The sequence below is a fragment of the Ischnura elegans genome, chromosome 10 (assembly GCF_921293095.1).
Source record: "Ischnura elegans chromosome 10, ioIscEleg1.1, whole genome shotgun sequence".
Taxonomy (NCBI): domain Eukaryota; kingdom Metazoa; phylum Arthropoda; class Insecta; order Odonata; family Coenagrionidae; genus Ischnura; species Ischnura elegans.
In genome coordinates, this window is record NC_060255.1 from 302,257 (window position 1) to 316,584 (window position 14,328).

A 14,328-nucleotide genomic window follows, 5' to 3' on the forward strand; every position below is an offset into this window, starting at 1 on the left:
CTCAAAATAGTATTACTATGAGAACTTGTAAATTCTTAAGTCTTTTTGTATTCATCCAAACATTGCCCCTAAGTGTACCATGTATGTACTTCTACCTCTACATGCATCTAAATCAATGACTTCAATGACTAATGGTAGTGCATTTCTTTAGCACCTCTACTAAAATGCTGATGGCAGAATTGACCATTCCCATTTTTACCCATCGTAAACATAATGATATTGCTGGTGATGCTTTTACTATTTTCTAAAAACCATACATCTGAATCAATGCACTCATTGCTTTCTGATCCTTTGGCAATTAAATATTGATATTTATTGTTATTATTTAAAATATTTCAAACAAATCTGATGCCATAGATGTAACATAGGTTCAAATTACTTTTTTATTAAATAATTTTGTAGGCATTCTGAAATCTTTTCAAAAGCATCAGCTTGCTTCTCAGCTGCAGCTGCTTTTCTACTTTCAGTTTGTTGGAGGTCATTTAAAGATTTTAAAATTTGATTAAGAACGTTTAACATTTTTCCTTCAATCTCTTTTTTAAATTTCAATTTCTCTTCCTCTATCTGAGAAAGCCTTTCCTTCGTTCTTTCATAAGGAGAAATGTTCTTGCCTGTTAATCAGGAAGGAAAGATTCAACAAATGAAATTAAAGTAATTAATATAAGCATTAATGTGGTAGTTATCAATTCACCATGGTTCACCAGGTACTTCAATTATACCTATGAAACACTCTTAGTTTTATACCTTTGAGTTTTCTCTTCTCTTTCACAAAATTCCTATTAATTGGGGAAGAATGAGGAGATATCTGCCTTGACAAAAATGGAGAGGGTGGAGGCACTATCTCTTCCAAGGGCGAGGAGGGTTCTCTTACTGTGTAATACAATCATTGTAATTTCCATCAATTGGCATTGATCACACCAGAGCATATCTCTTAGTACAAGTTATTTATTTAAAACTCTTTTATCATTCCTTAAGTGTGCATTGCACCTTTTCTCACTGCTTGTTTATAAGAAAACCAAGAATCATATTGTATGTATTTGAGTTTGAAAAATTGTCATTTTCCAGTACACACCTGCATTGGTATTATCTTCAAAGCTACTACTACATCCAAAGTCCATGAGCACTTGCCCTACCAGTAACAAAATATATTAATGAGGCCCTATATCCAAATATGCTACAAACTATGAATAGGTGACAGCTTTTTACAAACCTATGGCTGACAGGACCTCCTCATTATCAACTGAAATCTCCTCCTTTTAAAATGGAAATTCCGTAATGTTAACAAATACTAAGGAATCAAAATAATCATACATACTTTGCTCAAATACACTGAAGTTTATCAAAAATACCTCCACAAGCGATTCCTTACAACCTGGATCTCCGTAGGTACAAACTTTTCCAACAGTTTCTAAAAGTCTTTCCTCCAATGGGCTTAAATTTTCCTTTGACATGCCTCCCCCACCTGTCTCTTTATGATATTTCTGGAGACGCAACACTTTTGCTTTAACTGAGCTTCTCCAGTCTGCCCATGTCTGTCTCAAAATCAATGTTGCAAGCACTTTTAGCTAACCATTGATACATGAATTATAACGTGCAAAACTATTCCGAATTCAAAAGCAGTTAACAGACTTGATGAGAACGTTAGAACAAGGAGCATGAATTACGAAGAGAGGAACCGAATAAATAAACACCTTTTCCCAAAGACATCCAATTAATTTCATCTAAATGATTACAGTTCAAGTTATTTCACTTCAACGGCATTACTTACTTCTGGACTGAAGTTTTTCAATAATGTTTACATTTTCCAAGATTTAGTTCAGTCATAATCAGCAAAACATTACCTTCTTCCACTTCTCCACGTCCTTCGCTGGACCCTGGCCTGCTGCATTTAATTGCTGTGCGATAGTTTCCCAGCATTTCTGTTTAGATTTGCTTGTTACATTAGGGCCAAGCTTTCCGGTTAAAATAGTTTTATGCCTCGTATAAAGTTCAAGCATTAGCTCCTGCTGCTTCTCGGAGACTTTGGTCATTCTTTTCTTACCTACACTCTCCATTATATTTTTATTACTATGTATGATTACAAAAATCTGCTCCTAAGCTGCACTAGTCGCTCCAAAGGAAAAATAAACACTGTAAGAATCCATAGTAACCATCAGTAACGGTGGGTTGGGGTACGATTGCGTTAGAGCAGTCATTTGTGTTAGTTTGGTACAAAGCCACAGACATCGCTGCAGCACCAGCGGGAATAACGAAACGAAGATTACTCGCTGTACTGTTAACGAAAAAATTAAGGACTTGCTCCGCGATTCGTTGATGCCGAAATTCGCTATGAGGCTAACGAAGTTACCGATGATAACGAAAAAGTCGATTTGTGTTCGGTGAGTAACGAAAATTTCAAGACTCGGGCCACTGGAAATCACGTCCTTTCGCAGACCAAGCATTTCTGTGTGCCCTCAACAGAGTTTTTCTTCGGAACGCTCCGTGCATTGTATTTTGGAGAGAGGGAATTCAACAAAATTTTCTCTGAAAAGTTCTCTTGCTTGGCAGGCAGTGTACTCACTCACATGAAACTCTTCCATTACTTTCTTCCTGCTCCATGAAGTTGGTACCAATGATAACAGATGTACCTTTCCTTGATGAGTGCTTGATGTGTCAACTTTTTGTTTGATTAAGTCTATGAGCACATCCATATCATGAACTATCTGAAGTAGTCCTTTTGGGAGTTTTGGGTCATCCTTTTCTGGAGATAATTCTTTATCAAGAACTCTTTTAACTTTCCTTTTAAAATTACTGCATGCTGACTCTACTTTCCTTTTAGCGTAGGTTGACCTTCTGTGAGATGATATGCCATGAAATTTTAAAGGTGACTCCTCTATATCTTGCAGCGTTCTGTTAAGTAGCTCAGTTGATTTTTCTTGGGATACTGTTGTTTGAAAATTCAAAATACTATCATTGCTGTCTTTATCTACTGCTTCAACATCAGAAAGCTCATTTCCAAACCTGGAGTGTTTCTTTACCTCCTCCCTACATGGCTGGCATATTTTCATTCCTGGCACTAATTTCCGAAGAGTTGGGATTTTACAGGCCTTTCCTGCAAATTCAAGACTTGCATTTCTCTGTGATTTTGATATTTTCTTCTTGTGGCTCTTAAAAGGATCAAGACAATATATTTGGTAGGTTTAATACTTTTTCAAATAGTATATTCTGTGATGTTTGCAGACATTGGATAGGACTTCCCCGGGTACACCACTTCTGAGAGGTAACAGCTGTTTTTGAAGTATACTCATGATCTCAATTTTGTTCAGTTGCACCACTGGTGTTGCAATCAGATGCAGTTACTTTTCCAATGCTGCACAGTTCAACAATTTGCTCATTTTGAAGCATAGTGGAGACACTAACCTTTTTTAATGTCGAAGTTCACGATGAGCAGCTTTGCCTAACTCATAGCACACACAATTAATGTACTGGTAAATATACACTGATCGTACACACAGAATAAACTTGGACACCCATGGAGCATCTTCACACAAGAAGACTTGGCAGAAGACTAAAAGTGGTACCCTAGAATCTATTTTGATTTTTCATGCCCTCACTGTGATAATTGAAACATTTTATTCTTCCTAATGTAGAGGTTGCACTTAATTCTCTTATTCCTTGGGGAGATGGAATAACACTGGAAAGTTAGGCTGAATAGGGGGGATTGTATTACCTTCTCAAGTTTGTCATGTTATACAATCATATGTGAGGCAGGGGAGAAGGGAACATAATTTCAGCATTATCTCTCCCAGTGAAATAGAAATTTAATACTCCAGTTGCCATCAAGGAATTTGGATATTGGTGACAACCTGCTGCATATCTTTAAGTAATACCATTTGTTCTGCCAGCTCTTCCATCACCAAGGGTCTGGAAGACCGTACTTCTTTTGTGAAAGTGAGGCTAACTTTGTACTACTCCAGTTCAGCGGGACTCATTTAATCACTTTTTCACAGATCTTAACAAACTTGTACATTGCATTTGCTTATGATGACCACTGGTTTTTTGGATTAGTGATTTCTAAACACGAGGAAGAAATGATGTGAAAGTGAAATTTATGCACCTATATGGAAAATCCCCATGTGATGGAATTGGTGGTACTGTTAAGCGTTTAGTTGCCCATCAGAGCCTCCAGAGATGTTCAGGAGATGCCTTAAACACACTGAAGTGTATTATTTAAATAATTTTAATTAAATTAGTATTTCCATTTATCCTCTAATGCACAGTAAGAGTCTAATGTATGTTGATACCAATTTTTCCATAAACTAAACACTTGAAAAATGGGTAAATTCCAGGAAAAAAGCATCATTTCACATTTCTGAGCCATTTGGACTCTTTTCCCCTCATCTGCCACAAGCCAAGTATTGCTATTAAAAACAATTGTATGAACAAGAGCCACATTCACTAGACTACATGTTTGGTCTTAGATTTACTGACCAATATTTCAAATATATCCTCATGAAGGTATGGATACACTTATACTTATTATCTTACAGTACGTGTCCAAAATCCCTCTCACGGGGGCAGAAAAAAAGTAAAACCTGAAATACTCATGGTGGCAGTCAAAACACCACCATTTTTATTTCACAGTTTATTGGAGCACATATTAACCTTCAATTTAAAAAAAAATTGGATGAGTTAACTGCTCTGCCTTTTGGTGATAATTCTGAAAATATGAAGTAATGTTTTTGAGCTTAAGAAATCGGTTAATTAACAACTGTTGACATCATTTTGGCTAACATAACAACGCAAGGGGAATAAAAGACATTACTATGGAAGCAATGTACTTGGATAGACAAGGGGTCAAAATTTCATTCAAACATATTAAGTGGTTTCTGAGTTATGAATTTTTACCCTGTGCCCTGCACTCTGGAATTTGACTCCCACTAGCGCCACTTCTGAGCAAACATCTCAAACTTCGACTCCTCATATCTTGCAAACTATGAGAGTGAGAGAGGAACTATTTTGCATGAGTCATTAAATAGGTGATAGCAGCTAGTGACAAAAATTTCATTGAAATCCGAGTCGGTGGGTGCCATGCCTGGGTGAACTGACATGGAATGACCCATAGAGGTGTCGTTCCGTCCCCCTTCTTTGTCCGAGATGATCTCCGTTGACCCAAGTTTCATTATGATTGAGGGACTATCGGTATTGCTGCTGACAACATGCTCTGGTAAAGAAGTTAGCGCCTCTCTTTTACAGGCTCATCCTTACCAAACTACGAGCTTCTCGTCTTCATGTTCACGATTTTTAGTCACAACTCTTAAAATCTCAAATGTGGATCCTTTAATTACAGAGTAAATTTCTAACGATTCATGCAATCATGATGGATTCCACTCCGAAAAAAAACTAGAGATTACAAGGTAAACATACGTATTATAAACACCCTGAAGTTTAGCCCAATGAGAAAAGGCATCACACAACCGTTCGTCATATGTGTAGCAATGTTTCATAGTATTTCCTTTTGAATTTGTAACAAAAAAAGGTTTAATTGCCTAAGGTACACTATCACAATTTCAATTTCTATCACAAAAGCACACGCGGCCAGGCCTCGACCACGCTCTCCAGCTCAGCACGACCCACTGCCCGCGGCTCCTCGTGACAGACTGCCTACACGTCGCTGACCAGCTCCCACTCCTCCTCCGGGTCTTGCATTGCGTTGTGCGCCAGCCCCGAATCTAGTGGGGCCATGAAAGGCGCACTTTACCCGTTACATCCCCTCTGAAAAAAACCAATACTTTAGCGAAACGGGTCGGAGGTCTTCGATGTACACGGTGCATTCCTTCTTTTCACGTAGAGATTCGAGCCGGTAAATTGTTGGGGACACTTTCCTCATGACACAGTACAGACCTTTGAATTTAGGCTCGAGTTTCTCGGCGTGGTACTCAGAGGGATCTGATAAGACGTGGTTACGTTTCCATATGAGGAATACCTAAATTTAAATGAAAAGTGAAAATTCTCAAGCGTGCAAAAATGTGACTGCTAGGTATGAATGTCAGGAAAAGCCAGTGTGACCTCATTCAGGTTCCCACTGTTGCCGTGTGAGGTTACCTTGGGGCAAGGGTATGTGTGCTGATACGATGCAGGGTACTCTGCTAGCAGGTAGCAGAGTACCCTGCTAGCAGGTAGCGCTTGGCTGAAATAAGTATTATTAATACCCTATCAAACGAAGGAAACTTTCCGACCAAAGGCAGTTTAAATAGGTGATTATTGAGAGACGTTTCCCTGAGCTCTGTTCCTCATGCATGCATTGGTAATCTCGGACGATGTAAAACTCCTATCTACTCGTATAGAAACTAGGTCCCTGTGACGTCACGTGGAGTGGAATCGTATGGGCACCAATCTGGCCTTTTTCAAATGAGGTTAAAATGGACCATTGCCATTCGTCTAAACTGGAATTTCTCAAACCAAATAATTTGTATATTATGAATACACTAATGGTGGGTAAGGAATCGCAATCAATGCCTTTCGTTTCCTTAGATGAAGGTAACTACCCTATTGATTCCATATTTCGCAAGGGGTGATACAAAAAGAAATAGCCTAGCGTAAATAGATTTGTGATAAGGTGGGGGGGTAGGGGGAAGGTGGTGGGGGGGGGGGTATTTCTGAACAAACATTTAAACATTTCCTAGATAACAATTTGAAAAATTGATATAACCATTTACTGCCAACAGGCTGATATATCAGTCCTTGCTGGTTGAGCGAAATTTTTTCACTTTTTTTGTGATTGTGGCCTTTTTATCGGCTGTAATTTAAGTAAACCCCCTTAATCTATCTATGGTTATAAGATATAAATATATCTTAGGAATTGGGAAAAAATCTAGAAGTATTAAATATTATTAAGTAGCTGAGAAATTTTTAAACCTGAAATGTTGCTAATTCCGGAAAATAGCCTTGCAGTCTTTGTACATCCCACTTGAAATAGGCTGCTGCAGTAAAAGGGTTAAAATCGATCATGTATTGCATAGTGAAAATGTTTAACAGGTGATATAATTGATGAACCATTTCTGGCGATACTACGTTATATGATTCATGGAAGACGGAAAATGTATTCCGTCTCCTTTGCTAGGAGATGACGACAACTTAAAAATTTCTGTTCTCACAAAATATCTTCTCCCAAACTACCTGATGATGTTAACAATTCATAATTAATTTCCTCGATTAATCTTAATTGTTTGCACTGGAACAAATTTTCATTTTTGTCTCGCAAATATTATTTTCATAAATTTGCTTTTGCCGAAAACTTTTACATGAGCATCTTCCAGCATTTTTATTTCACGATGAATGGAACATGCAGGAGAGAGAATTGCAATGAGGGTCTTACGAGATTCTTTAGAGTAATACCCCGAAAATGAACCAGGAGAATCTTTCAGAGACCAAAAGTTAGTCAGAAAAAAGTTACAGATCTAAGACTGCAAAGTGGCTGTTTCCCAGTGTAATTAATGATCAATATATATAGCATTCAAGGTTATTTTGACAAAGTTAAAAGTTTATCAAAGGAGTTTTATGGTTTAGCAATTCGTGACAATGAATAACAAATTTAGATCATGTGCCTCTCACGTGCTGTTTAAAATGTTTGGCTGATTGTGAGTGTGGTATGACTTTACATTTTGCCTTTTTGGAAGCTGAATTTTGTGGTGAATTTTCTACTTTTTTTTTGCATATACAGTAAACTCTTGATTTTACGAAGTCAGTGGGACCGGAAAATTGGCACTTCGTAAAATCGAGTTTCGTAAATTCAAACCTTTTTCATAAGTCACGAGAAAATGCTCGCTTTTGTTTCTTCCGCCATTTTTTGTCTTCATTGGCCTTATTTAAATGTTTTTGGTGGTTATTCTCGGTATAATTCATAGAAAAGGCTTTTTGTTATCGATTTATGATGTGAAAAATCGTTAAATAATTATACCACCATAAAATTCCCATTTCTTGTTCATACTTCAACATCAACGATCGCTAAAGAAATTCCTGACCAGTTTAGGAAACGTAATCAAATAATGAATTGCAATGTTTATTATGAGAATTTAATGTTATAAGTTTGTGGTTAGGAGCGAATAGCAACTATTAAGTATGCTAAGTATAGATATTTGTTTCTGACACCCACGGAATTATAGCGGCAGCCAGCCTAACCGCCATTTATGTCGGACGCCCTCTATCGCAAAGTGACGAGAAAAAAAGAAAAACAAGGGCCTTAGCCCGTTACCAAAATAACCTTCGTAAGTTAATATTTCGAGTTACTTCGTATTTTCAGCAGAATGTGCTCTATTTTCACTGAGATTCAATTACGATCATAAATAAGGTAGGATGTGATTATCTTCTGGCGAATATTTGAAGTAAATTCTGTTTGCGTTATCCGTCCGACTACTGTGCTCCATCATCTTTGCAGACGTTGCCATAAAAGACTTAATTTTTCATCAGGACCATATTTTTCATACTGGGTGTGAGGTGACCTGTTCATATAGTATGTTTTTCTCCTTTTATGCCGACAGGAGCAAGGTTCCAACCGGAAAAACGACAGGAGAAACATCTTACAGTTTCGGAGAAATAGGGAGAGAAACGTTATTATCCACATTGATTGTTTTCCTACAAGAGACGTTTTAACATTTCTCAACGTGGTGAAATATTGGTTCACTTGCGTGGATTCCCAAAAATGATACGCAAAAACCTGTACCTTCACCTCATTTAGTTTTCGTGTTTCTTTTTCCGCCGTATTGAAAGTTATGCAAAGGATCATTGACATAGAGAAAAGATTTTCTTAGTTTTAGCACTAAAAAATAGGCGTGTCATAATCGTAAATACATATAGAGTGGAAAGCGCAAAGAAAATAATTAAATTTCAATTTTTAAGTCAGCAGAGAAGAAGAGCGACAATTTTATAAGCACGGCACCATTTCCCTGACAATGGAAGATACTTCTCCAGCCTCTCTCCGGTTAAAAACTTACCCCCCCTTGCCAGTAAATATGAACCATGCCCTTCTCTACAGTCGGAGAACATTCCCAGTGGATGGGGTGAATAGGAGTGGGATGGGGATTGCCCGAGGAAATAAGTGTGGTCAGCATAAGGAGAGGTGAAGGGGGCAGGAGAAAGAAGGGTGGGGAAAGGTCCTTCAGCTCTGCCTCAGACTACGTTTGGGGGCCGTATTTTGTTGCGACGCAAGCAAGCTCCGTGACCTTAGGAAGGGAGTGAATGGGATATGCTGGGGAAGGAGGGGTTTGGGATGCGTAAGGTGGGTGTCAGCAAGATCAGCCAAAGGCGGCAGGAGGGAGTAAACAAAGAATTGGGAAAGAAAGAATTCTCAGCATGGGAAAATGGGGAAGCGCATGAGAAGAAAGTTGATGGTTAGACTTGGAAGTGCGTCTTCATTACAAGAAGCCTGAAAAATAAATTGGCGGTAAATAGAGCCTGATACTTGAGATATTTAAGTTGTTTATTCACAAAGGCCTAGATATATACACGAAAAGATATTACCCAAAAAAATCTGTTATTTTTTTGCTTTTTCCCTTCTCCATTGCCGCTTCCACCATGGTTTCTAACTTGCATATGTGGTAATTAAATTGGGGGTCCAAATCGTTAGCCAGATCAAAATGTCTTGAATGTTTGGAAGGCAGCGTATACTTCTTTTTTATTAGGTGGAATTACTTCCTCACTTTCATCATCGTCGTCACTGCTATTATGACTAGTCCCGGCCGCTGCTTCTTCGGACGCAGGCACCGGCGTCGAATCATCGCAAGCCTGGAGATCATCATCTAGCACAATATAATCACTAGCTGTTGCGCGCTGTGCTCCTGCTTTTTCCAAATATTTTTTAAAATCTTCTTTTAAGCCACTAATCTCCTCCGCGATTTCATCTGCCGCGGCTTCCTGAAGGTACAACATAACGATTCAACCAGAGCCGTGATATTAAAGCAGTAAAATTACTATTAGGTTAGTTGTATCAATTACTAACCTCGAGAACATCCTCATGATGCGCTATCGGAGGGAATCCGGCCGATTTCCAGCAATTTGCGATGGTAGTGGAGGAAATCTCTCTCCAGGACTCAGCTATGGCGTGGATTGCATGTATCAACGTCCATTTCGGGATGTTATTCATTTCTGTTCCCATTTCTAAAAGTAGCAAATAGATTTGAAAGAATGATAATCATGAATAAAAATATCTAAATCGATATCCAAACGCACATGAGCAAAATAGATGAATGTATACATACCGATCCATCGCAAGTAATACCGCTCAAGCTCCTTCTGGTATAGGACTTAAAAATCCTGGATAATGCCTTGGTCCAAGGGCTGGGACTTGCTAGTCGAGTTCGGGGGTAAAAAGAGGACTCGAACATTAGCCAATTTTAGATCTTCCACGTATTTATGAACGGTGGCATTATCCATTATTAAAAAAGTTTTGCGGTTCTCTCCAGCAATTTTTCTCTGTAGTATAACTGTTTGCTGGAAAATTTCTCGGGTCATCCAGCTGTTTTTATTTGCATGGTAAAAAACTGGGATGGCTTCCAATTTTACATGTTTTAAGCACCGTGGCTTTTCAAATTTCCCAATGACAACGGGCTTGATTTTGTCCGTGCCTGTTTGGTTGACGCACAGCCCCACAGTAACATGCACTTTACTCTTTTTCCCCTCATGGCACCCCTGCCCTTTGAAACCCAGGGTTGCGTCAGGTAATGTATTAGAAAATAGCCCAGTTTCATCAAAATTGTAGCGATCTCTGGGACTATATTCTTGAAGTATATCATCGTTATCGATGTGCCATTTATCAATAATTTCAGTACTAACAGAGCCTTCTTCCCCACTTATCTTCAGCGATACAATGTTGAATCTTGATTTAAAATTAGTCAACCACCCACCAGAACATTTAAAATCGTCAATTTTTCTGTTGCAAGGCTATGTATTCGGCCTTTTCTTGTAATATTGGTCCACTAATTGGAAGATTTTGCTCACGGCACTTACAAAAGAAAGTGTATAGCTCCTCTTCAACCTCCGCGAACTTGGCGCAGCTCAGATATTTCCTTTTCAGCGAAACACCCGACCCCACTTTTTCTTGTAGTTTGCCGCTGTTTGCTAGAATTGTCGGCAAAGTCGACAGTGGGATTCCAAACTTTTCCGCTATCTCACTTTTAGTTAATCTCTTTGCCTTCTCCTCTTCAATAATTTTCATTTTTATTTCTAAAGGTTATACTCTTCTTTTTTGTTTTAGCTGTGAAGGCTCCATATTCCCAAATTTCAAACACACTCGCTAAGAAAATGTTACTATTGTAGATCCAGAGAAGCACTGGTTGTTGCTTACGCACTCGCAAGGCACAGACAAGCCCTTCGCACCCTCGTGAATTAAGCACAAGCCCATCCGGTACGATTCAGCGCTTTCAGGACGAAAGACAGCCAGACAGCCTTGTGGATAGATACCAATGTGCTTGGGCGAAAACTTAATGCACAGAATCATCAAATCCCCATTCGAATTAGCAATAGAGGAGCCATTTCTCCCTCAATATAGGCTCGTGTATAAAATATGATATCATCAGTGATATCCTTACTACTTCTCCCCATCTCTTGTCGCTGGCAACCGCAGTATTTTCCCCGACCTTCCCCCCCTCCAAAATATAACGTTAGCGTCTAAAATGAAATATATTTCCTCTATCACCGAGTGCATTAATTCTCTTCCTTCCTCATATTTCCAACTGTTAATGAGAAAAGTGTTGTCACGAGGTTATTATTATAGATTATTAACCTGCAAGAATGTTGAAATTTGAGTATTTTTATGGACTTGTGACATTTTCGTGGTATGATTCAATTACGCAGGGTTTAAGTAGGAGTGTAAGAAATACCCTGAGTGACCTTCCTGACATGTTAAACTACGAATTATTGTCGATGATATGTTTACGAACAGGCACGTAAATAGGGGCATAATGTCAGCCGCGATATTTTTACTGAACTCCTACTTCCCCTAAATTCCCACAGTGAGGTTTTTGGCGATCCATTTATCTCCAAAGTTGCATTATCATTTACGATTTCGCACTTTTGATGGACCACAGTTGGAAGCGCTGATTTTTTAGCTTTTTATGCCGGCGTAACTAGTTTGGTTGACAAATTTTTCGCCGTAGTTCGTATAAACGAATGCCATTTGCTCCTAGGGACCAAGCCGAGGTTCGTAAATTCAAATCATTTCATATAATCGAAACTTTGTATAATCCAATAGTGCCATGTATTTAGCATAGGCTTTTCGCCAGGACCACAATATCACTTCGTATAATTGAAAACTTCGTAAAATCAAGAGTTTGCTGTAATCCCTTTTCAAATACTCCAAATTATCCAGCTGCGGCATTAATTATAAATGATCAACATATATAAAGCGTTAAAGGTTATTTTGACAGTTTAAAGTTCATCAAAAGAGTTTTATGGTTTAAAAATTGGTGAGAACTAGTAACAAATATTGGTCATATGCCTCCCACATGCTGTTTAAAATGTTTGGCTGAGTGTGGTATGACTTTACATTTTGCCTTTTTGGAAGCTGAATTTTGTGGTGAATTTTCTACTTTTTTGCGTATAATCCCTTTTCAAATACTCCAAATTATCCAGCTGTGGCATATCAGTGTCGCAGATTATCAATGCATGATTTTAACTCTCATTTGATGTTTTCCGCAATCTTCATTATAAATAAAATTGTATGCAAAATCACCAGAATGACTGCATTTTAATGTTAGAAAACACAGGGCTTATTATTCCAATCGTAAAATGGATGCGATCGTGTGTTAGCTGCATTCATGGGAGCTCCGTGTTCCTTTTTCCAAGCGTCTCATATTTCCAGGTCTTATATGGACCAGTAGGGATACAAGTACACTCGTGCTATCATCTCTAAAAAGATTGGGTGAAGAAAGCTCTTAGTGAACCCAGAAAGCAATCTTAAATAAGAGAAAATGTACGTAAATAAAAATAAATTGTTTGCTTTACCTTCATTATAAATATGTAAGCACTAAGCTTACAGGAAGGGCCAGGTTCGTAGAAGGCAGAATGCGATGACAAGTCTGGTTCCACACGTTTAATTGTCAGAGCGCAGGTACAAACTCCCCCTCCGAGATACAGCGTAAGACTATTCCCTCCAAGAGGCTTCCTCCCGTGTCGCGTCCGTCTCGTGACCCTCTCGGCATCTTCCTATTGGCCGGAAGAGGTCGCATGATTATGCACATCATACGCCTTCCCACGCCAAGATACTGCAACGTGTTACGGCATAAAGTGTTGGAGGAATACGCGGAGACCAATTCCCACGCGAGAGCATGTTGCAAGTTGTTAATTGGAGTAGGGTGTCAGAGTCATGCACGAGGATGGATCCCACGCAAGAGGTTGCAACGTGTTATGAGTTTCAGATACTGGACCCATCACTCGAACGCGACTCTGCGATTCTTCCGTTACCCTGAGAGCGAAACCGAGGTGGCACGAGACGGCAATCGAGACACCCTTACAAATATTAAAAAAAAATTAAAAGTCGAAGTTTGGTTTATCCGTGTATTCCGATTGTTCGTGCCGTCTCTTCTCCCTGTCATCTCAGCCCACTAGGATATATGTAATTGGGAGTGTAACGTACCTCAATGCGGCCGTTCTTGCACCGTGTGAGATGGGCTGTGGTTATGAAATATGTTCATGTGCAGGCAGGAAAGTTTCATTTTCACTTGCTCACTTGCTATCCAGTGGTGTAGCGAGGAATTTCGTTCGGGGGGGAGGTCCGAAGCCATGGGGGAAAATGTTTGAAAAACAGGATAAAAAGTAATGGTTTTTCAACTAATTTTAATAATCGACAAAACTTTATTTATTAAAGAAATAATTTTTAAATTCATGATTTTTCAATGTTTCATTTTCTTTTATGAAGGAAAATAATTTTGTTTTTATATTCTGGGGGGGGGGGGTCCGGATCCCCTGGACACCCCCCTGACTATGCCAATGATGCTATAACGAGATATGAATGAATTAAATGACTACCTCTGTAAATGGAAAAATATTCATTAAGCTGTCCTAAGGAAATAGACGTCATAAAAAGAATATAAGCACAGATTTGGAATAAGAATGAAAAATATATCTAAGATCGACCAACTATGTCTCTAGGACATAATCTATGTTGAACAGTGTAAATAATGATGTATATAATTTTCACGATTATTTTAACAAAGTTTTAAGTTTACCAAAAGAGTTCTATGGTTTAACAATGGGTGAGAATGAATAACAAATTTAGTGTATGCCGTTTAAAATATATGGCTGTGTGTGGTATGACTACATTTTGCCTTTTTGGAAGCTGAATTTTGTGGTGAA

At 38.6% G+C, this 14,328-nt stretch overlaps 1 protein-coding gene across 1 annotated transcript; it reads right to left on the reverse strand.

Annotated features, from left to right (window-relative positions):
* Window positions 1–372: 372 nt before the first annotated feature.
* On the reverse strand, window positions 373–2,476 carry LOC124167346 (myb/SANT-like DNA-binding domain-containing protein 4). Its single transcript, XM_046545347.1, has 6 exons — window positions 1,842–2,476; window positions 1,350–1,532; window positions 1,211–1,253; window positions 1,073–1,129; window positions 745–870; window positions 373–611 (listed from the first exon to the last, which is right to left on the reverse strand). Exons 1-6 carry the CDS (start codon window positions 2,052–2,054, stop codon window positions 376–378), a joined length of 858 nt encoding a protein of 285 aa, XP_046401303.1. The 5' UTR covers window positions 2,055–2,476; the 3' UTR covers window positions 373–375.
* Between the last annotated feature and the right edge of the window lie 11,852 nt (window positions 2,477–14,328).

Coding starts and splice junctions, on each gene's coding strand:
- LOC124167346 (XM_046545347.1), bottom strand. CDS start 2,054: ATGGAGAGTGTAGGTAAGAAAAGAATGACCAAAGTCTCCGAGAAGCAG. Junction 871..1,072: donor TGAAGATAATACCAATGCAG/GTGTGTACTGGA, acceptor TGTATTACACAG/TAAGAGAACCCTCCTCGCCC. Junction 612..744: donor AGAGAAGAGAAAACTCAAAG/GTATAAAACTAA, acceptor CCTGATTAACAG/GCAAGAACATTTCTCCTTAT.